The 21111-nt window shown below is 44.8% G+C and overlaps 1 protein-coding gene across 1 annotated transcript in view; it reads left to right on the forward strand.

Annotated features, from left to right (window-relative positions):
• Positions 1–21111, forward strand: part of SEMA5B (semaphorin 5B) — a 135165-nt gene that overhangs the window by 83760 nt on the left and 30294 nt on the right. Inside the window, exons 11-12 of the mRNA XM_026082200.1 lie at positions 12788–12905; positions 20052–20233. Of these exons, the coding sequence (XP_025937985.1) occupies positions 12788–12905; positions 20052–20233 (300 nt within the window). The remainder of the gene's footprint in view (positions 1–12787; positions 12906–20051; positions 20234–21111) is intronic.

Raw genomic sequence — 21111 nt, forward strand, 5'->3', positions numbered from 1 at the left:
TTATAATCTAATCGTTTTGATGGGGGCTCGGGAAGCTTTGAGGTGATGGAGAATTTGTGCCTCCCAGGCAGGAATACCACAACGCTGTTTGTTTTCCTTGGCTCTGCCTCATGCTATCAGGAAACTTTACAGCCTTTTACACCCCGGGGGCTGATGTGGGTTCGCGAYTGCTGGCTTAGAATTCCTGCCGTCACCCTGCCTTCTCCCTTCTGCCTGGATTGGGCGATCATATATCGAGGCAAGATTGATCCTGACATTGATCCCCTCCAGCACTCCCTGTTGCTGTGTTGCTTTAAAACTTTGGGGCATGTTACTGAGGCTCAGAGATGGGGCAGAGGAAAAAACAGCAGGGAAGGGAAGAGATGGCAAGGGAAAAACGTTTCTGCCATCTCCTTTACTGTTTGTTTATTGACACGACACCAATTGAGTCTCTTAAATGGAGACCGGTAACTCAGCCCCGCATCTTGATGTGGTTCGTTGACCCAAGATACTTCTGGGTGTCTAAAGAGCGCTTTGTGTGTGCCCACTGACCTGTCTCAATCTGTCTTTTCAAAACAGCCAGTCRTAGCAGCAGGGCAATGGGAAGACATCTGTAATGTCAGCTGCCCAAATTTACAGGCTGGACTTGGCTGCAGGGACCTTGCCTTGTGCATGTGTTTTCCTACTGTGCTTTAAAGCTGCCATTCCCCACTCTCACTGGAGAGTTTTAGGAAGATGTCCAATGTGAGCAAAACCTACAAGCCCTTTGAATGTGCGGGGTGTTTCGAAGGCTGCTTTGCTGGGTGGTAGCTTGGCTGTGCTTGCTGCTGGGTTTTGCATGGCTTTGAAATCTTTTCAACCTCCCTGCAATTTTCAAATGAGCTTGGATTTCTACCTCAAGTTGCCCCCAAGCTTTGGGGAGGGATACCTGGAGAGTGAACCTTGCAGCTTTATCACTGACATCTCCCRTATCTCTAGAGTGTGTCTGAACGAAATCCTGGATCTGAATTTTGGAGGGGGTGAGGACTTCAGATCCAGACCATTATTTTCAGGTGGGGCCTATCTGTCAGGGTAGCTTAATAATTATTTTAAAGGGTGTGGTTAWATTATTCATTTTAAGAACGGCAGTCAAACAGGTAGGAAAATGCACTTTTGTGCTGCCCTTTTGCAGCATTGGGACAACGCGCCTCCGGTGCGGCAGGATGCTGCTGCTGAGCAGACCAGCCACCCGGAGGCCAGCCTGGGAGTTGTAGCCACTTTTGATTACACATTCAAATAAGCAAAAAGAAAATGTGCTTGGGAGCCAGACCAGAGCGTCTCCTGAACACCCACCTTCTCTGTTCTCTCCTGAGCAATTTATTGTAGTGCACTTTATGTTGATCTTCATTCGTCCCTCTTCCTCCTCACAGTTTTCTGCATAAAATCTGTAGTTTGCGTGATGTAGGTTGTTATTGAGGATGTACAGTGAGGTCCTGCGACCGGTGTGTATTATAGCAGGTTGTGGGAGTATTACCTCAGGTCGATCTCAAGCGAGTAGAGTTGCTCGTGCTTCGGAGGCTATGGGAAGAGCCAGACCCTCCTGTGTGCAGCCGGGACTCTCCCTCGTCTGYGCTCTGCTGGCTTTCGTGGCCCTGTTGCAGGGAGTTTGCTAATGAGTGATGCTGAGCTTCAGTTGTCCYACTTGGCCTAAATTCTGGCGTGCGTCCCCTCCGGCCATGTTGCTTAATGCAAAGCTAGCAGAAATGACTCAGCTGACAGGTACTCTTCTCTGCTGACTTGCGAACTGCGAGGAACACAACTCACCTCTAAATAGCTCTGGGCCAGTGATCAGACAACTAAGTACATATGGGTGAGTAACTCCTGAAATGGCTCCAGGGACTTTTAGGGAGAAAAGGGTCAGCAGCCACAGTAAAGAAGTTCAGAGGGTTTTTTTGTACTCTTTCTCTCCTTTTTGTTTGCCTTCCAAAGTACAAAATTGGAAAACTCCAAACATGTTCTCTGTACCACTTCCACACCACATTTTAAGGGAAATATCTGAGATGTTGCATGGTGGATTATTTTGGTTGTTATTGGTTGGTAGGTTCTTTTCTTCTGTTTGTTTTGAGGTGTTTTTTTTTCTTCTTATAAGGTGAAAAATCCTCTGTAACAAAGGAACGAAACACTTGAATTTAGCATTGTAAAGCCAGAGTAGTTACAGGATTACCAGATTTCAGGAAAGAAAGTCTTGGGGAACTTAATCAGATGAGTAATACAGCATGGGAAGAGGTCTAAAAATTTCCCAGTGCTGGGGAAGGAGTGACTCAAGTATGGGCTGGAAATCCTCTGCTCTCCTCATCGGAATGCCTGTAGTTCCTCCAAAGACAAACAAGCAGCTGTTGTTGGGTAAAATTGCGGGAGGGAAAATGGTAAGGGAGGTATGGGGAGGAAACAAAGGAAAGACTGTTCAGCGGAGCCCAGCAACCAACAGATCATTTAGGTGACCCTGGTGGTAAGACTGATCAGCAAAGACCCTGAAAATCCAGCCATTCCTTCTCGGCGGAGTCTGTTGAAAATCTGGCCCACGCTTTTGAAAATCTTCTTGAGGGTTTTAAAAAATTTCCAACACAATGAACATCCTTTAAAAACAAGTCATTCAGAGGATAAAGGCAAATGGAAAGGTAAGAGCCTACAAAAATTTGTAAAGATTAAGCATCTATTTCCATCTGTTCTGGCTGATATGGTCTCCAAGATTAAGGGAATTAGCTAATTATTTTACCACTAATTTTGAAAAGCTTTGGAAGACTTCACAGGCAGAAAGAAGAGTACTCAGCCCAACCTTTTGTCATCCATAGTCTCCAATAATAAAGCATAATAAATCACTAAACATCTGGTTTGACATTCTGGTTCCATTTAAGTAAATAGCAAGACTCCCACTGACAGCAAATGAAGATATCAAACAGAACCATGTTCCCTAAAGTGCCTAAAAAGAATAAAGTTTGGTAGATGAAATGGATTTGTGTTCTTTAAATAGAAGTAGAAAATTATACTATTATTTCCTCTATCCAGAAAACACATTTGTATGTACTGTAGCAGACAATTACTCCCATTTTGTTTAATGTAGCTGCTTACATATGTAAAGTTAAGCTCATCCATGCTATTTACAAAATCTGGACCTTTAAAGTTCAAGGGAATGAAACAGGTGTAAGATATCTGGATTTTAGCATATCTGGATTTAGCATATGAAGAGTCTGGGAAAGGAATGTGTCTCTGTGTATCTAAAATTGAAGGGGGGAAAAAAAGGAGGGGGGGCAGGGTAAACGGTAATGTAGTGAGCAGGGGCATGTTTCCAGTAAGATGCCAGAGAGACTGGTTTTCAATCTCGTYTTATTTGACATTACCTTTAATAGCATGGAAGAAAGAAAACAGCATACTTTATAGATGGCACTTAAGTATGATGGAATCACAAATAATAGTGAGGAGAGAAATACAATCTGAGTAGGAAAACCAGCAAGAGGCTGAGTTTGAGGAACAAGCCTTTACTGAGATTGCTGGTACTTGCATTACCAAAGAAGAGAGGACACAGGAGGAAACAGTGAAAGGGGCTCTACTCAGAACCAAATGAATTTTTAGATTTTTCCCATTTCTGTTCAACACACCAACCACTAAAAAGCTTTACATTCATGTTAAGTTGTCCATACACTTTTAGGCTCCCACTTTTAGCTGCAAGGTATATAAATGACCCCAAGTGAATGGTACCGTGGCACAAATGGGATTCTGTAGACATGTTGTGCTGGACTCCAGGGTTATATAGCTGCTGGAACAGATGCAGGTCACTTCAGAATGAGCCAAGTAAAATGAGCAGATTTCAGGGCTCCTGGCTTTTGTTTCCTTACTATGATGACTACGTTGCTAATTTTGTTTTGGGGTGCTTTCCTGGGAGGGGAGGAAGAAGGGGAGAGGTTGAATGTGCTGGGGAGTTTTGTTTGTTCCTTAGTTTTATAGAATATCGCCCTTGTGACTTAGTTGGCGAGGAAAACCAGGAGCGGTTTAGAGTATGGATCCTTTTGCCTTTAGCAAACTGGCTTTAGGCCAGCTCAGATCAATGGTGTCTAAAAGTCATTACCATCTGACACCTGCTTGGTGGGCTCTGTGAAATTAGTTTCAACGCAGCGGCGACTGACAGAAAAGCACGTACTTTTCTTGGAATACATAATGCTAGGATGACATTGATGCCACTGTTAAACAAACAAGATTGATAACTAGAGCTACCAGTAAGCCCCAGGGCAGATATCCTTTGCCTCTGTCAATTCGTGCAATTTGCTGCTATTACGTCATAAGATTTGTATTCTAGGCAGCGGTCACGTGCGGAGATGTGGCTCCTCATGCAAGGAGCCTACATCTTACTGCTGCCATGGCTGGTTTGCTTTCATGACTCAAGTTTTCAGACAACAGTTACAGTGTAAAACATAAATGTGTCCTTCATGTTACAGAAGCCCAATATTAATACCAGATGAATACATTGCTACAGATGTGTCATTAACTTTTTATTAGGAGATGTGCTATTTCACTTGTTTGGGGAGAAAGAAGGGTCTGGAGTCAGAGAAAATTTGTTGTTGTTGTACTTGTAAGGATCAAGAGAGCATATAAAATACACATGGCTCACAGAAAAACATAATATTGCACTTAGTTCTATCTAGTGTCTTTTACATGTCAAAATACCAAAATGCTGTAGATCTATAGGAACACTAGTGTGAAAAGGGATAGGGCTAGATTTCAGGAGTATCTGTTTAGTTAAGTAATAGTCTCTCTTGTTAAATAGTGGAATTGATATTGCTCGATGGTGTTTTTATGACTATGTGGGGAAAAAGCAATGGAGAATATATTGAAAGGACCATTTTGCCCCTTATTCGGTGCTGAAATAATCCTATGCTGGGCAAGAGATCTGTTAGATCCTCAGGGATGTACTAGATGGTCTAACGCTTATTTGCCTTCTCCAACATACATTAATCTACAAAGACTCTGTCTGGTTGAATCTACATTTTGTTGAGCAGAAAATAATTACCCAGAGCTTAACAAAATCCAACTTTGACAAAGGAGCTGCTCGAATATGGATTACTCTTTGCAGCCTGGGTGACAACTATAGACCATTTTTAGGTTTCTTTATCATCACTCACATCTCTAGGTTTCCTACCTTTGCAGGTGTATTTCCCTTCCTAAGTTTCCTCCTTTACCATAATTTGTGTCCTTAAATCATCGGCATCTTCCAGAGGCTACATAAAGCACCTTTCTCCATCCCTAGCACTGGACTTGCTCTTGCCTAAACCACCTTTCTTCTTTATCTACCCGCATCGCCAGACTACAAGAATTTACTTGTTCTCACAGAAGACTTAAGTCTGCAACCACAAAGCTGAAACGTGGAAGCAGAGCGCAGGGTCGCCTGGCAGCCGCCTTCAGACACGGGCTGACACGGGGCAGATCCAGGCAGGAACACGTGACTGCGCTAGTTTGCCCAAGCTGCCTTTCCGAGGGGTGTCGAGTCCCCGCTGCCTCTTCCCATTCGGCAGCCCCGGAGGGAAGGTTTTCTTAAGGCTCAAAAGCCTGCTGAGSCTGGGAAATGATTGTGCTTCAGAGTCCCGACAAAATGCCCCACGCTCAGRAATTCCTTCTGGCTATTCCTTTCATTGGGGCTTTAACAGCATCCAAGTTTTCTTGTGGATGACTGATCCCATCATTGGTAGTCAGAGACCCTCTGTATTTCTGTTTTTATTAGAGGTCAGTTTTGCTTGGCACAGTGACAAGAGTTCCTAAGAGTGTTTATGGAACACCACATTCATTTTTTTTTAATAACCTGCTTTACTGATGTAAACATAAATCCAGATTTAATCAGACTTTTTCTCAGGTGGCATTAATCTTCATATTTGAATAAATGCAATGTTGTTTTATTTCACGGCTTTAAAAATAAAAATAAACACCTATTCAATAAAGAAGTCACTGTTGCTAGAAGATGATGGAATGGGATGTCAGAGGGTAAGAAAGGGAATAGTTTGTTCTGTGAATTGCATGAGGCCATAATCTATAAACCACGATCGATTAAAGAGGTATTGAAAATGTTAGAGCAGGAGGTGGATACTAATAAGTCAAGGTCCCTGATGTGGAAAGGAAAATAAGGTGAAACTGCCTATGAAAATCATGTGTATGTTCACTGTTCCTTTCAAATAAGTTACATGTGTTTGGCCAATAGATGAATTTTAATTTTAGAGGTCATTTTACGCCATAGCTTTAATTTATGCATTCAAAACAAATCATGTGCAGAGTAGGAATCATTGGTGCTAAGCACGTGTGGGCGATAAATTGCACACGCGCACTTCAGCTTCTCTGCCTTTGTGTCCAAAATCAAGCACCCAAATGCCAAACCTTAGCTATACAGATTAACATCAACTGTAGCCCTCACAGTGGTGGTACCTGACAGCTCTAGTRTGCTCTTCCTGAGTAGTGCCCTGCTGCACAAATCACTCCATTAATTGCATATAAAGTATGTGGCTACTGATCTGGAGGAAAGGGCAGTAGCATCTGGCACAGAATATGTTATATTCACCAGCTGAGAAATGAAGTTGCTACTTGACCACCGTCTGACTAAAGCAGCTCAGTTCCACTTGGCTTCTCCTCTCAGTGGGGAAAGATAATGGATTTGCACAGATCACTAACTCATCTCTGCAGTTTAAATTTTTAAAGGTATCAAAACTATAGGGATTGTTTGAAGGTGTGGTGCTTTTTTTCCCTTTATAATCTTATTTTCCTAAGCCATGAACATCCTTTTGATTCTCATTCTTCTCTTTTCATGCCATCTGGCTTTAGAGAAGACAGAAGTCCACTCTTCCTTGCATGGGCTATTGAGGTTGTCAGTAATTATGATTTGGTTGACTGGTAGCTAATATGATTGTTTGTTTAGTTCATCCTCTCTGTAGGTTAATAGCAATGGGACAATAAGCTAACCTTGTCAGGAAATGCCTGTCTGCCAAACACAGCTGCATGCCTGCAACTAGCAGACATAGCTAAAACCACCCTCCTGCTTGCAAAGTGCTGTGCGCTCAGCGTTAACTTGCCTGCTCTGAGTGGAGCGAAGCCATGTGAATTCTGAGATCTGGTTCCTCAAAAGGAGCGAGGTGCTGCCCGTCACCTAGGATGCTGAGCACAGATGAGTGTTGGTTGCTCAATGCCTTGCAGGATCAGGCCARTAAATGTTTGCGCTGCGTTAGTGAGTTGATAATGCTGCTAACCCTGTGCCTCTAATAAACTAAGTGGTGATGCCTACTGGGTACTTAAAAGTCTAGGTGCAAAATGGGGATCATCATCTCCCTGGTGAACGTGATGTTCACTGCAGGCTCCAAATTCATCAGCAAAAATGTAGAACCCTCTCGTATCATGGTGCCACRGTTTTGTTAGCAAACACAGTTTGGGAAGGGGTTTCTTAGCCTTTGRATCTAGTCCCCTCCTCTGTAGATCATCACATCCTGTTGTTCCATTCTGAATTGCATTTAGTCATCAATAAGGAATGAGAGAGAGGAAAATGTAGAGAGGATGAAGGCTGGGAGAGCAAGCACGTCCTGATAGATGAGAGAAGCACAGTCCTTTAGTGTGAATGCTCGAGATGACTGCTTTGTGGCTCTTGGTACAAAATRGCATGTTTGCTTCTCTTCTTTCTGGTAATAAGAGTGGGAAGAAGCTCTAGTAATTCTTTCTTTCCCTTGGTCTGTTAAAGCCTAATATCTTCAGTCTGGTTCTATTGATCTGAAGATCCATTTATTACGCAGTCTGAAGCTTTTTGTCTGTCAGGGAAAACTGACCAAAAGATGAAGTCTTCTAGACCCAGAAGCGAATTAAAGTCTGACTGAGAAACTTCTGAACTAGAGACTTTTAAGCCTTAATGAAGTTTTTGAAAGGAGACATCATTTAGGCTATTACAAAAAAGTTCCCAAATCCTTGTGTCATTTAGATTATGAGATTGCTGCTGTCACTTTGCAAGCACCTTGGGACAAGCATTCTGTTTAGAAAGCAGTTGTGCTCAGTGATCAATCATTATTGTGTGCCTTTGGTCAAATTCAGCCCCTTTTAAGAGAAAGAGGAAGAAAATTTAAAAAGATAAAAACAAAAGAAAGGGCGGGTCAGTTGTGACGTCTAGTTCTCAGTGCTGTGGGTGAGCAGTTCCCATATTTGTCCAAGCAGAAATCTCCTTATCTGGTGTTCATCATAGGATGCTGACCATACTTCCCAAAGGTGAAGTTGTAGCTGCTGCAGCAATGTCACACGACTGGAGATGGAGAGGAGATGGGATTAGGACATAAGACAAGGCCTGAACGAGGGGCGTGAAGGGGAGATACCTAACAGAGCATCCTTGAGATTGCACTAGGAGACCTCCTGCTTTAGGCTGGTGACTGTTTTATCTATGCCTTGTTCATATTTTAGAAGGGGTGAAGCTTCCCTTCTGGGAGAGAGGCACTGGGACCAGCTGCTCAGCCTCACGTGAAGGGCCCGTGCCTCTAAGGTGCTGCCTGGTTCCCCACAGCTGCCTTTGGGTTCCCTTCTTCTTCCCTTCCCTTTTCATTTCCCACCATTCCTCCRAGGAATGTGCCTATGGATCAAGATATTTGTACAGCCTCATGCCTTACATATATCTCCAAGTAGGCCCTTGRGGCATGGGGAAGTAAAAAGTGCTATGATCTCCCTTCCCCACGTCATGAGTCCTTGGCTTTTCTTGAGGAGATCTTGGGGAGGACCAGCATCTTGGAAGCAGAAATCTTTTTACTGCAAATGCTAATAGTGAAGGCTCAGTATTTGTAAGCTTCAAAGGCCCTATAAAAACTCTTTTGAGTCATAGGTAAGAGTTTCCATTGACTTCAGTGGGCTGTGGATAGGGCCCCATTTGCAGAGTCTTAATCCTTTGTGTTATCCCAGATCGCTGCTGTAGAAATGATTGCAATAGCCAACAACAGCAAGGCTTACAGCTCCGGAACAGCAGGCAGCAGGTGAACTCTTATGAATAAGATCCTATTTTCATGCAAATGTCCTTGGTAAGTGAGAATAAGGAACCAGAGAAAAATACCTTAAAAATGGAATTGTTTTTCAATTGAGCATTTTCAATGTGTATTCCATTATGCCTCAGATAAGACATCTATTGCAAGCCAATGAACTAAAGTGAATCGCTATTGATGGTAATGCCCTGTCATAACAACTCCGACCTCTTAGATATCCGTCAAGAGGTGCTCTCCTGAGTCCTCACTGAATGACTGAATGCATTACAWTTAGTAGATGGCCAGAGGGGAACTGAGGGCACAGGCTGTGTGGTAACCTCACCATCTTACTTTCACAAACGTACCACTTTTGGGGATTTTATTAGCTAAGTCATTAGCATTAATACAGCCAATGTTCCCTGCCATGCTCAGGTCCTCTTCTGGAGTAATGGATTCCCTTTACCTGTGTGAATTTTGGTGGGAAATGATGCTGTCATTGGTTCCTTAAGGCATTGCTCATCTGTCACTGAGGAAACCGATGTATAGATTTCACTGYTGAAGACTGTATATATGGTATGAAATTCTGGCCCTGCTAAGCCAGTGGCAGAAGCTCCATTGACTCTAGAAGCATCAGAATTTCATTCTAGCATGTAAACTCCTCTGTAGCTTATTTCACAGAWTTTACATAATGCCCCACATGACTTCAGGTCCCCAGGCCTGTGTGGGACTTTTTGGCAGTAKCATAATATGAAATGATATTTACACATAAACATTTCAATTTATTTAGTGTTCTGAGCACAAGGAAATGCTGTGATATCTTTTCATTTTCCACACCGCGGTGTCTGATCTACTAAGAATGACAGCACATTACTGAAGCATTTTGATCTCTGTGTGTGCGTGTATGCATACATATATTTGTCTTTTGGTGTGTGTTCACTGGTGTGGTTTAATCATTTAATGACATAAATAGGGACATATATTCTAAAGATATCTTAAAGATATAAATTAGGGTGGATTTTGAAGTGTTCACTTAAGGTATTTGCCAGAAATGTTCTCTTGCAGTAGTGCACATTGTAATGCTTTTCCTGCTTACAAAAGGGAAAAAAATGAAGCAAATTGTGTGTAAGTAAATACATTTCTCCTTACCCTTAAGTGTATCGCTGTCAGTTGATATAATAGGTTTCTTACCAGAGTTGAGGCAGACGAGTGGGCTCTGAATTCTGAAGGGAGGCAGACAGCGTAGCTATTTTGTTTTTAGATTTCAAGTGGTTTTGAGGGCCTGCTGTCAGGTGGGAAGAAGTCCTAGTCTTTGATGGTTGTTAAATTACTGAGTGCGTGTTTYGACAACCCAATGGAGTCGGGGTCCTGTGTGCATGGCAGAGGCAGCCAAATAGAAATTCATTGCTTCCAGGATCCCGGACCCGGAGACAGCCCAGAGTGGGCCAGCCGCAGCTCCGTGCTAACAAGCRCCGTGTCGGACTTCTGCCAAAGCCCAGCGTCGTGTCCTGGTCCAGGGGCTGCAGTTGGGTTCCTGATGGCCCGTCAGCTGTGGGGGTCAGTGTCGGCAGCAAGGGACTGGCAGGCTGTGATTCATCGGGTGCACCGTGAGGGCTCTGCAGCTCGCAGCTCGCAGCCAAGAGCAGCACATTAGCTGCATGACATACATTATGATAGTGCCAGCAAAGTGGTCAGTGCCTAACTGGGATATATTGCAGCCTGCGGAGTGGCTGAGGGCTGCAGCACAGAACATATGGAGATTATTTCCTGAATTTATGCAGCACATGTTTTCCTATAAATTAAACTCAGAGAAAATGTGTATCATAATAGGGCGATGCTCACAACAGCCTTCCCTGTTATGAATTACAATGACCTCTCTCTGCTCGCCGGGTGCCCAGCAAAATGCCTTCATGCARTTGGAAACAATAGCGTGTACTCGGTGTCAGGGTCTGGAAGCATGACCAAAGGGCTCTGTAACTAAAACCAGGAGCTTTTTTTTTTTCATTGCTTCTCTCATTATTATTCTTCTCTCCAGAAACTGCACAGTTCACTCCTGAAGTGCCGAGTTACCTAGAAGGTGGCCCTGCTTCCTCCTCGCAGTCCCGATGGCTGCTCAGTAACTCGCTCTACGCTGACCGTGTTGAGGGGCTGCTGCAGTGTCGAAGGCAGATAAGACCTTTCTGTGGACGTGGAGGCAGTCCCACTCCGCAGATTAGGGCAGTGTGTCTTGCCAAAACAGTAGGATCAGGATYCATAGCCAGAATGAGCAAAGCAGCACATGTCCCTTCTGTGTCCTTGGACTGAGGATCTCAAATCTTCTCTAGGCAAATATTTGATGTTCTGTTGCCTGGGGCTGAGTCAAAATCGTCTTTGCCTTTTCCTTGGATGTTTTTAAGCAGTTGAAAGAAAATCTGGTAGACAGCCCACTGTGACTTCCATCCTAGAGCATGAAGGATATAGAGCTTTGTTCCTTATAATTCAGTAGTTTAAATCTTCAGTAGAGCAAATGTCCTTCTGCAATGTATGAGCAAACTCGAAACTTGTAATTAAAATATAAACATATAGGTATGTGTAAAAATCAGAGGGCACCAGAGCACACAACCATCTAGGGTTTGCTTTAGGGCAAATTGCTGTGGAGTCAGTACAGACTGGTACAGCATCCAGCATTTTCAACTGTGCTTGACGGACATGGTTTTTCATTTGTGGCTGATTACAAGCTAATACGATTTCAAAGATTTCTGGGTGGGAACAGTTCACATCTCATTGCATTTGATTCTTTTTTTTGATGTTTCATTTATCATACTGATACCTACCCTAGAATAAATTTTATTACTCTCCCATTTAGCTTCTTGAACTGAATTTTTCCCTTTGGTCTCTTGCTGGTGTCTAATTGGCAGTTTTCAAATCATTTGGGACTTTCGGAAAGATCCTAGCAGCTCTTTGTGTGATAGAATAGAACAGATCATTGGAATAAAAAGTGGTGTTACAAATCTTTTTAGGTTTAGTCCTCTCTTCTTTGTCTTTGACTAACACATGCATGATATGGCTTGTACAATTATGTTTTCATAATGAAAACTAACAACTTGAAAGTGACTCATAGGAATAACCAATACAGCTGAATTTTATCAGTACAGCCTAATTCTGTGACTGACCATCTCTGTCTAGTGGCAGTAGTAACCCTAGTTATTTTTCTTTAGCAGCTCACATGTTGGGAACACCCACTTAGCCTGTAAATATGGATTCAGGAGGAAAATGAATACAGCAGTGTTCAAAGCAGCCAAAAGCTTAGAAATAATGTTCTGCTGTGACTTTTCCAAACTGACATCTTGATGTTAGAATTATAAATGAAACCATTGTTCCAGCAAAGGCTAAGACTAATAGAAAGCCTTTATTACTGGTCCATTGGCTAATTGTGCTTGTCTAACCCCTTTGGATGGACAGAGTGTCAGAAAACATACTCACAGAGGTTGCTTTGTGTGAGATTTGGCCTGATGAGTGATTACTTGGGGGCACAAAGATATCTCAATGACAAGTGTTCTTTGACTAAAATTTGTAAAGTCATTTTCTTTCCCTAGGCCTTGGAAAGGAGTGAACTGATTTTTAATCTACAGCTTCTATGAGTGATACTTGCTTTGTGTCCTATCACTCTTCTATTCAGCCATTCTCCCCTTCCAAGCAGGTAAACCTCTGCTTAGAAGAAATTGTTTCTTCTGCTGAGCCTCAGTGCAGTTGACAGCTGTCATATACAAGCACTATACTTGAATACGCATTTTTAGAGCTAGCCAGTCTTAAAGAGCTTTAATCTTTTCTCTTTGCACATGCAGGGAATGTCTAGGAGCCAGAGACCCCTACTGCGGCTGGGATAGCAAGCAGAARCGATGCACCACCATTGAGGACAGCTCCAACATGAGCCTGTGGACTCAAAATATTACTGAGTGCCCAGTAAGTGGAAGGAGTGGAAATATTTTATATCCACTGGTGTGTGAGTGTGTGTGTGTAAAAGGGAGAGAGAAAGTGAGTGTGTGGTAGCCTGATGCCAAGAAGCTGCCTTAGGACAAGCTGGTCTCATTGTACAGCTGCATCCTCCTTGCTCTGTGCTCTGGAGTGACCTGAGAGGGGAAAAGCACTGGCTGTTAGGGGGCATGCCGAGCCCAGCGGCAAACACTTTCTCTAATTCTGAGCACGGACATCCCAATGCATTTGTTTGCCCCAGAAGGGGGGATCCCAAGACAAGCATTCAGTCCCCCTCCTGCCCACCCTTGCCTTGAGTGGAGTAGGTTGGATCATGCTGTTGGGTTGCTGCTGAGAAGGAGGTAAGCCCAGGTGAAAATGGAGCCACCTCAGGAGTGCTCCGCCATCTGCACCATTTCCTTGGCTTCCCTGTAGGTCTGGGAAATCAGAATAGCTGCTGTACAGCGTCCTCAGGCTGTGTCCAGTTTGTTCCCCTCTTAGACTCCAGAGCTGGATGCAGGAGTTAAAGCTGGTGAAGAAGCATTGCATTGGAAAAGGTGAAAGCGTCTGAGGAGCAGCTGAGAAACAGGGCATGGATGGTTTGCAGAGGGAACGAAAGGATACAGTATATATTAGAGAACAGGAGGGAAGGGGAGAGTGTTAATTTCTAACCTGAATTTAGTAGACCAAAAATCAAATCTGTGTGATATTTCAAGGGGATTGTCTTCTTTCCTTGCCCTGTTCTCCATGAGATGTGGCAGTTAAAAGAAAGTGGCACTGCTTGAGTCAATTTGAGTTGGCTCTCTGGTTCCCTTCCCACCCACCCATCCTTTTTCTCTCACTACAATATCCGGCTCCTGACTGTGATCCCCAGAAGCCGTCTGGCCAAATTTAATTCCTGCTGCTTGAACCATACCTGCAACGTGGTTAGGAAGGAAAGCTAGTCTTATTAAATAAATTGTAGTGTGTGGGGAGGAGAAATTCTCATTAATGTCCATTGTTATTATCTAATGTCAATTAGCATGTAAATACTGCTAAATACAGTAGACAGAGAGAGGGGGCTGGATGGGTTRTATCTTCAGTATGCTATTTCTGTCTGGAGGTGCTGGGATGTTTATGCCTCTTATCTTCCTTACTTCTCAGATATTTTCCCAGGAAATATTAGTCATTACTTCAGTCCATCCTCAGCTTGGCAGGCTTAAGTTTTTCGCTGCTGGATTCAGAGGCTTGTGTGTTTATAACCCTCCCGTGTTGAACTGGGATGCAGTGCTTCTTGATTGCCCACGCTGTTATCTCGTCCTGCTTAATGCCTGTGTCTGTTGATAGGTGTGTGAGGTGTTAATCCGCTGGTTTGAACATGTCTGCAGTGGTGCACACCAGGGAGCAGGCTGCTCCAGATCATTGTTTCAAGGTCATAAAAATCCGGCGCAGAATATTGAGGAGCTTTGGCTGCTCTTGGGGTGCTCATTTTACCTTTGCTTTAGCATTTCCCTTGTAGATTATTTTAGGTTTAGGTGCTGTCATTCTGCTGCATACATCAGCCTTGTGCCCTTCGACTGAAGGGCCACCAAGCGCTTTAAAACCCACATACAATCACTTTCTCTTTCTTTCTGCTCTGCCCCTCGCTGAAATGAATTCACCTCTGGGATGGAAAGGGATGGCTCATTTAAGCACCTACGTCAGCTGTGCACCCAAGTATGTTCCTAACGTTCAGTGCAGGATAAAGACTGTGGTCAACAGAGGCAAGAGGCTAGGGCAGTGTGTGCAAATGGCCACTAAAAAGGTAAGGGAATGCAGTGGCCCAAAGTGAAATTTCAGTTAAAACAGGCCTATTCTGAGAGTTTAGTTTGATGAGTTACTGTCTTAAGAAATCTTGGCTTTTCTCACTCCACTTTTCTGGGCCAAGCACCATGCGCTCAGCTATGCTGGTACAGCTGTATGTGAGATCACACTAAAGCACAACATGGTCTAGGTTAAAAACACCCCTCCCAAATAACCTTTTCCCAACTCAGATAATGTCAGTGAGTCCTTCTGCAGCCTAGCCCGCAAACAGATGTCCTGGCACAGCTAAAGGGGTGGCATGCAGGAACTTTCAAAGCTGAAACTGGCATATTACTGAATTATGTCCTAAGAGGGCCAGGCATTAGTGTGAGTCAAGCACAACACTAAAGAAACTCGACAGCTACTCTTATGCAAACATCCTTGTTCAGAGCTGGTCTGTACATCTTTGTACAGCACTGCCTTGTACTACAGCTATTTGGCTTTAATAATAAGGGACCTTGGATACAGGATTAATCGTACTGTGTTAACATAGCACCTTGTGCAATGGTTAATATATGTTATTAACAGATAACACTCAGAATCTGCTAAAGATCCATTGCTAAGGTTGCAATGTCAAACATTCAAATATTAAGAAATGCTAGGACAAATGCTGTATATGCAGCTTTTGTATTCCCTATTGGTGTATGTGCCATATCAGGCAGTCTTGAACTACATGACTGCATGCTATTTCTTCTTAGGCTTGGGAGAGATGAGATGTTTTTTGTTTTTAGGAAAATGAACCCCCCCCCCACACACACACACATATCCTACTTTATAGCATCATATTGATGCCAGTATGAGACATCAGCAGGAAAAGGACTTCAGATTCAGCTCACAAACTCCAGCTGCCGAGCACATGGGGTCACTGCTGACGGCAGTTAGTTGTCTGGGACTCAGGAATTGAGTATGTCCAGTGTCAGGAAGTGACTATTCCAATTCTTCTTCTCACAAGCCAGATCATGCTCTGCCTCTCAGGTTTTCATCCCAGGTCCACTCCATGTGTCCAGCAAATCCCTATCTCAGCCATCTGGCATCTGCTCCTTGCCACCGCCTTTTCTTGCTAGCCAGTCCCAGTCTCCCCACTCCTTTTTTAAGGGTGGCTAGTGGACTTGCACCCCGCTCTTAATTTGTGTGGTCACAGCCACTCAGTGCTGCAGTTCCTGGGATGATCCTGCTCTGGCCAGCACTAGAGCATGCCCAGTGCACAGAGAATATATCAGGACTTTAGGTGCCAAAATCAAAATCTGTAATAAGCATTGAGAAACCGAGAATTTTCCTCTCCACCTCCCAAGGATTTTTTACCCTAGATAGATTTGAATGGCTTTTCATGAAAATTGCAAAAAATGTTACAAGGACATGATAAAGATCAGTTCCTTGCTTTGAACACTGGAATGATTCAAGGAAAAGGTTGCTACTTATGGACAAATGTTCTTTTTTTCTTAGGTTTGATTTTAGAAATGGTTGAAGTACCTTGATTGAAACTTTCCACAAACTTTCAGCTTCTATCAAACAGCCAACATGGAAATGTCCAGTTGAAATGATTGAAGATTGGCAAAGTTATAAGCAGTTGACATCCGAATCCCAAGGGGGAAGTACTGATGAATCTAAAGAACGGGCAAAGCTTCTAGCCTTGTCTATAATGTCAGAATAAACATTGAAAATATCCTGTTGAGAGGTTGGGAAGTGCTCAGTCTGAATTTTTAAATGCTGTACTTGAGCCTTTAGACAGTAGGAGGAAGAGATGGTACAAGGAGGAAAGGATGAAGCCTTTGGTAGAAGTATGCCAGTTTACAAAATAAGAGAACTCAAATTGGTCATATTGTCCGGTGAGAAAAGTGCATTAGATCACAGGTGTTTTTAAAGGTGTCCTCTCTATTGAATGGACACTGTTGGCTTCAAAGGACTTCCCTTGTAGAGATCTTCCTGCAAATGATCAATGCATATGGGTTTTTATCCCAATTCCCAGTTTGCTCTTTTGAAGATATTTCTGTGAATTTAAAGATGGAATAATAATCCATATATAATTTCTTAAGGATAAAAACTTCCCACACTCACAACGTGACATGTTTATAAATCCTCACATTTCAGCTATGGCCGCTTATTTGTTTAATTTTTGGGTTGCTTCCCAGTATCACTCATGAGCCAATAATTATTTGTCAGCTTTTTTTTTTTAATTGAAGCCACGGGCCATATCATACCATTGATTTCTGAACAGAACTCCCTGCTGGAATCAGCAAGGCTTTCTGGCTCAAAAATGAGTAGAAATGATCCAATACTTGGATTATGACTTTTGTACGGCAAGAGGAAAAAGGGGATAAAAATCTAGTATTAAATATTTCGAAGTAGCTCTCTTTATATTTTTACCCCCTAACTTTTAGCAACCCAACTGTCTTCATTTTTGACTGCATGTGTGTTTAAAACAACAAATTTGACGACAGCAACAAAACGCAGTGTTCTCTTCTCTGGGCGTCTTGCCTCGTAACCTGCAGCCCGGAGCAAATTTTTACTACGGCTTGATAATCTATTGAAAACAAAGGTTTGTAACAGAGGCTTGAAGCCCCGTAAGTACAGTCTGACAAGCGCAGTAACAGATCTAAATTACTTCCGTGTCACTGCTGCATATTTTTGATGCCGTGAGAAGGGTGGGAGGGAAGATGACAGCCCACGAAAGGTGCGTAGTGAGTGTTTAACGCAGTGCCAGACTCGGAGAATAAACTCAGGGCAGCGTGTTTCAGAGGACGAGTGTTCAAGGACATTTCCCACACGTACGGCTGACTCACTGCGTGGCCCCAGACCAGTCTCGCAGCCTCTCAGTGCCTCAGTTTCCTTGCTGGTAGAGCAGAAGAAATGTTTTTCCCCCCCAGGCAGTGCAGTGAATTGATGCCTGATGGCTGCAGTCTGCGAAGCGTGGTCCCCATGGTTTTTGTCAGCAGCTGTAGCTGGCTCGGTTTTTGAGCCAGGCTTGTTCGCCAGGGCCCCAGCCTGGTCCTTTCTTTGCCCTTCTTTGCGTGAGACACCGAGGCCAAGTTCAGTGTTGCCTTTGCTGGCTGTTTTACCAAAGCCGCTGAGCGTGCCAGGGTGACGTTAGTGGGAATGAGTCGCCCGTTCCCTGCCTTCATGTCCCAGCGGGATGAAGGAGGTGGGGAGGTTGGAGGGGGTCTCCTGGGAGCAGCGTGTCATGGCAAGGAGGTAACCCCTCGCGAGGGAGGAGGAGAGGGGGGACGAGAGGCAGATGAGCTGGCCTCACCCCGCAGATGGCCAAGGGGATAGTGGGAGTCGCTAAGGAGGGTTGAAGTCCAGGGGGTTCCTGGTGGCAGAGCCTGAGGTGGCGGACAAGAGTTTTGGAGGGATATGGGGAAACTGTGGGGGAAATGGGTCTCTCTTCCGGCTCCTCTGGTTTCTTACTAACCAGCCTTCCTAAGCCTGCCATTTTTAGTCTCCCCCTCCTTATTTCCTCTTGTCAGCTGCAGTCCCTGAGGTGCCCTTCCCAACGTCCCTGTCAGCTGGAAGCGGTGGGAGAGGCTTGGGGATGCTGGCGAGAGCGTGATGGGAGACAGCCGTCTCAGGGCAGGGCTGAGCGGCCTGGCCACACATGGTGGAGCAGCTCCAGCCCAGCAGAGCTGGGAGCTCCTCGGGGCTGCCGACCCCAGGGCTTGGGGGAAGCAGAGTCGTGAGTCTCAGCTCCGCAAGCAGCAGCATGGGGATCACTCTTGAGCTCCAGACCCTGGGTCTGGCACAGCACTTTCACACCCCCTCCTGCTGCTGGCTGGGCACCACGATGCCTTTGGCTCCCTGTAACCATAAGGCATCGTGGTATAAGACCTTCAGTGCTCATTTCCAGTACGTTTTGTATCCAAACCTCTCTCACTGGTACCACAGTCGTGCTACCTGGTGTGCACTGGGGCTGGGGAGCAAGGAGCAAGTAGGAGTCTTCCTTCTCTGCAAGGGCCATTACTCTGTTTTGCCCACAAGGTCTGTGGTGTTACATCCCTGCACATCACCTGGGTGCAGCATCTGTGTGACAGGCAGTGGGGCGCTGAGTAGCCCCGTGGTTGCCAATATGATGTGGAAATGTGTCACCTGATTTGGGGGACAGATGCAGGGGCTCCCAGCCGGTGAGGGACTGAGCTGTGCTGGGCCTGTGCTGTATCTAGACAGGCCAGCTTGGATGTCTCTCTGCACTATGTCTCTGAAGTCAGGAACAGGGGGGATCCAGGGCAGAGGTTCACAGCAGGCTGCCAAACATAGTCTTGGAGCTAGCAAATTTTCCTCTCAGAGCTGGTTCCAGAGAGAGTGGTGGAGTGGGCACAAGAARGCACTGGTGGCCTGGGAGTGACCCAGAAAGGAGCAGACAGTGCTGATTTTCTCAAGTTCAGCCTTGGCTATAAGGGCTAGCAGCTCGCTTGCTAAGGCCACATCTTAGGGGTCACTTAGCGGCCGTAACAGCACTGGTTAAAACAAGACACCTGGGAGCAGTCACTGACACCCTCCTTCTTGGGCGTTCTTCTCCAAATCTGTTCTGAAACAGTCTGTTCCTCATGCTTTTGCTCTGCCAGGATTGCAGTATTTTAACTTTGTTATAGTGCTTAGGAACTAGTGCAAGTCCTAGTCTGTTAGCTGCTGCACAGGCATAAAACAAAGGGCAGAGAAAACAGATGGCAACCTGCTCTGGTCTATAAATTGCCTGAGATCAGTTCTTGCTCTTTAGTCCACAGTGTGATCCTGAGCATTAATTATAGTCACCCCCATCTCTTTCACCTTCTGTCCTTCATCCAACTTATCCATCCAGGCCACAGTTCTGCTTAGAAAGGGAGCCAGTTCCTACTGAATGTTTGGACAGGGCCAAGCTCAATGAGGCCCCAATCTCAGTTGGTCTTTGTGGTTACACAAATGCTAACTAGGAAAATGGTCTATAGGAGCAGTCCCAAGTACTGCAGGGGCAGAACCAGAACAGAGTTGGGCCAATTAGCATTGGCCGTTGTATTACTTGGAAAGCTGGAGCTGCGCAGCGTGGGATTGGGGCGCATGGCGGTTTTGTGGTGTGGCAGATGGATGCTTGCATCTGATGTTGGCTGGCCGGGTAGGCTCGGGTGCCTGCGTGCACATGTTAGGTATGCGGGGTGGAATTCGGAGGGTAAATATTGATGCGGCATTGTCTGAAAACAGCTCTCTGTTTTGAATCCTGCTCACAAGCACAGACAGCTCCCATCTAAGCTGCGCCTTAATCCCCCCAGCAGCTTTGTTTGGCATTTCTATTGTGGGGCTGTCTCCTGAAATGTAAACTCACTATTAATGACCTTTTTTTTTTCAAATTAGGTGAAAAACCTGACAACAAATGGAAGATTGGGGCCCTGGTCCCCATGGCAACTGTGTGAGCATTCAGATGGGGACAGCACAGGCTCCTGTATGTGTAGGTCACGTTCATGTGACAGCCCTCGTCCTCGCTGCGGAGGTCGTGCCTGTGAAGGGGCCAGGATTGAGGTCGCAAATTGTTCAAGGTACCTCAGCATCTTTGTGCTTTTCAGGAGTGCAATAAGAATTGTGCCTGTTCACACCTGCTCTCTTTCTTTCTGTTTCCATGACTGTCTTCTTGTATCTCAGCCAAACTGATACATGTGGGGTCCAACTTGAAGGCAGTGAAAAATGAAGGAGTCCAATGGCTCTGAAGGAGGGACCTTCAGGTGTCTCAAAAGGGGCCTTTGGAAGGTGGGCACCCCAAAAAAGTGTAAGCATTAGCCTTTGCTACACTGTGCCTCAGTTTCCCTCAACTGTACAGTGGGTAGTGACCTATCAAGAGGCAGCAAGTACAGCAGAAGCAGTTGTTAGCCAACAGAACAACAATAGGCTGAAAAAAATCAGTAAGCTCTCAATCATTGTTTTTCGGAGCTTGAAGGCTGAGGTTGCATTGCCGAAAGCAAGGAGAGATCCTTCAGAGCAGCGTTTCTTAGAGACAGAGCCTAGCTCAGCTCCTAGCAAGGTCTGTTTGCCTTGTTCTGGGAGTCTGTGAACTGTCTGCAACACATCGGCTACGTGAAAGCAACAGATCAGCAACTGGCAGCGAGCAGAGCTTAGGAGGCATGCCCACCAGGGACAGCACTTAAACAACACATACAGCTCAGCTTGTGTCCAAGTGCTGCCTTTCCAGGGATGGCTGAAGCTTGTGCTTGAGCAATATGGAGAGTAAATGTCCTCCGTCTGGATGCCTAAGCATAGCCACAGTGTTTGTGTCCCTGTTACCCATCACCCTCAGACTACATCATGTCATGGCTCAAGGAAAGAAAAGATGCAGTAGTGTAAGCACTACTTAACCAGGGTGGGGCCAGCCAATATTTTGGTAAATATTGGGTCAATACCATTTTAATCTACTTCACTTTCT

Source organism: Apteryx rowi, unplaced genomic scaffold, assembly GCF_003343035.1.
Source record: "Apteryx rowi isolate R43461 unplaced genomic scaffold, aptRow1 scaffold_57, whole genome shotgun sequence".
NCBI classification, from domain to species: Eukaryota; Metazoa; Chordata; class Aves; order Apterygiformes; family Apterygidae; genus Apteryx; species Apteryx rowi.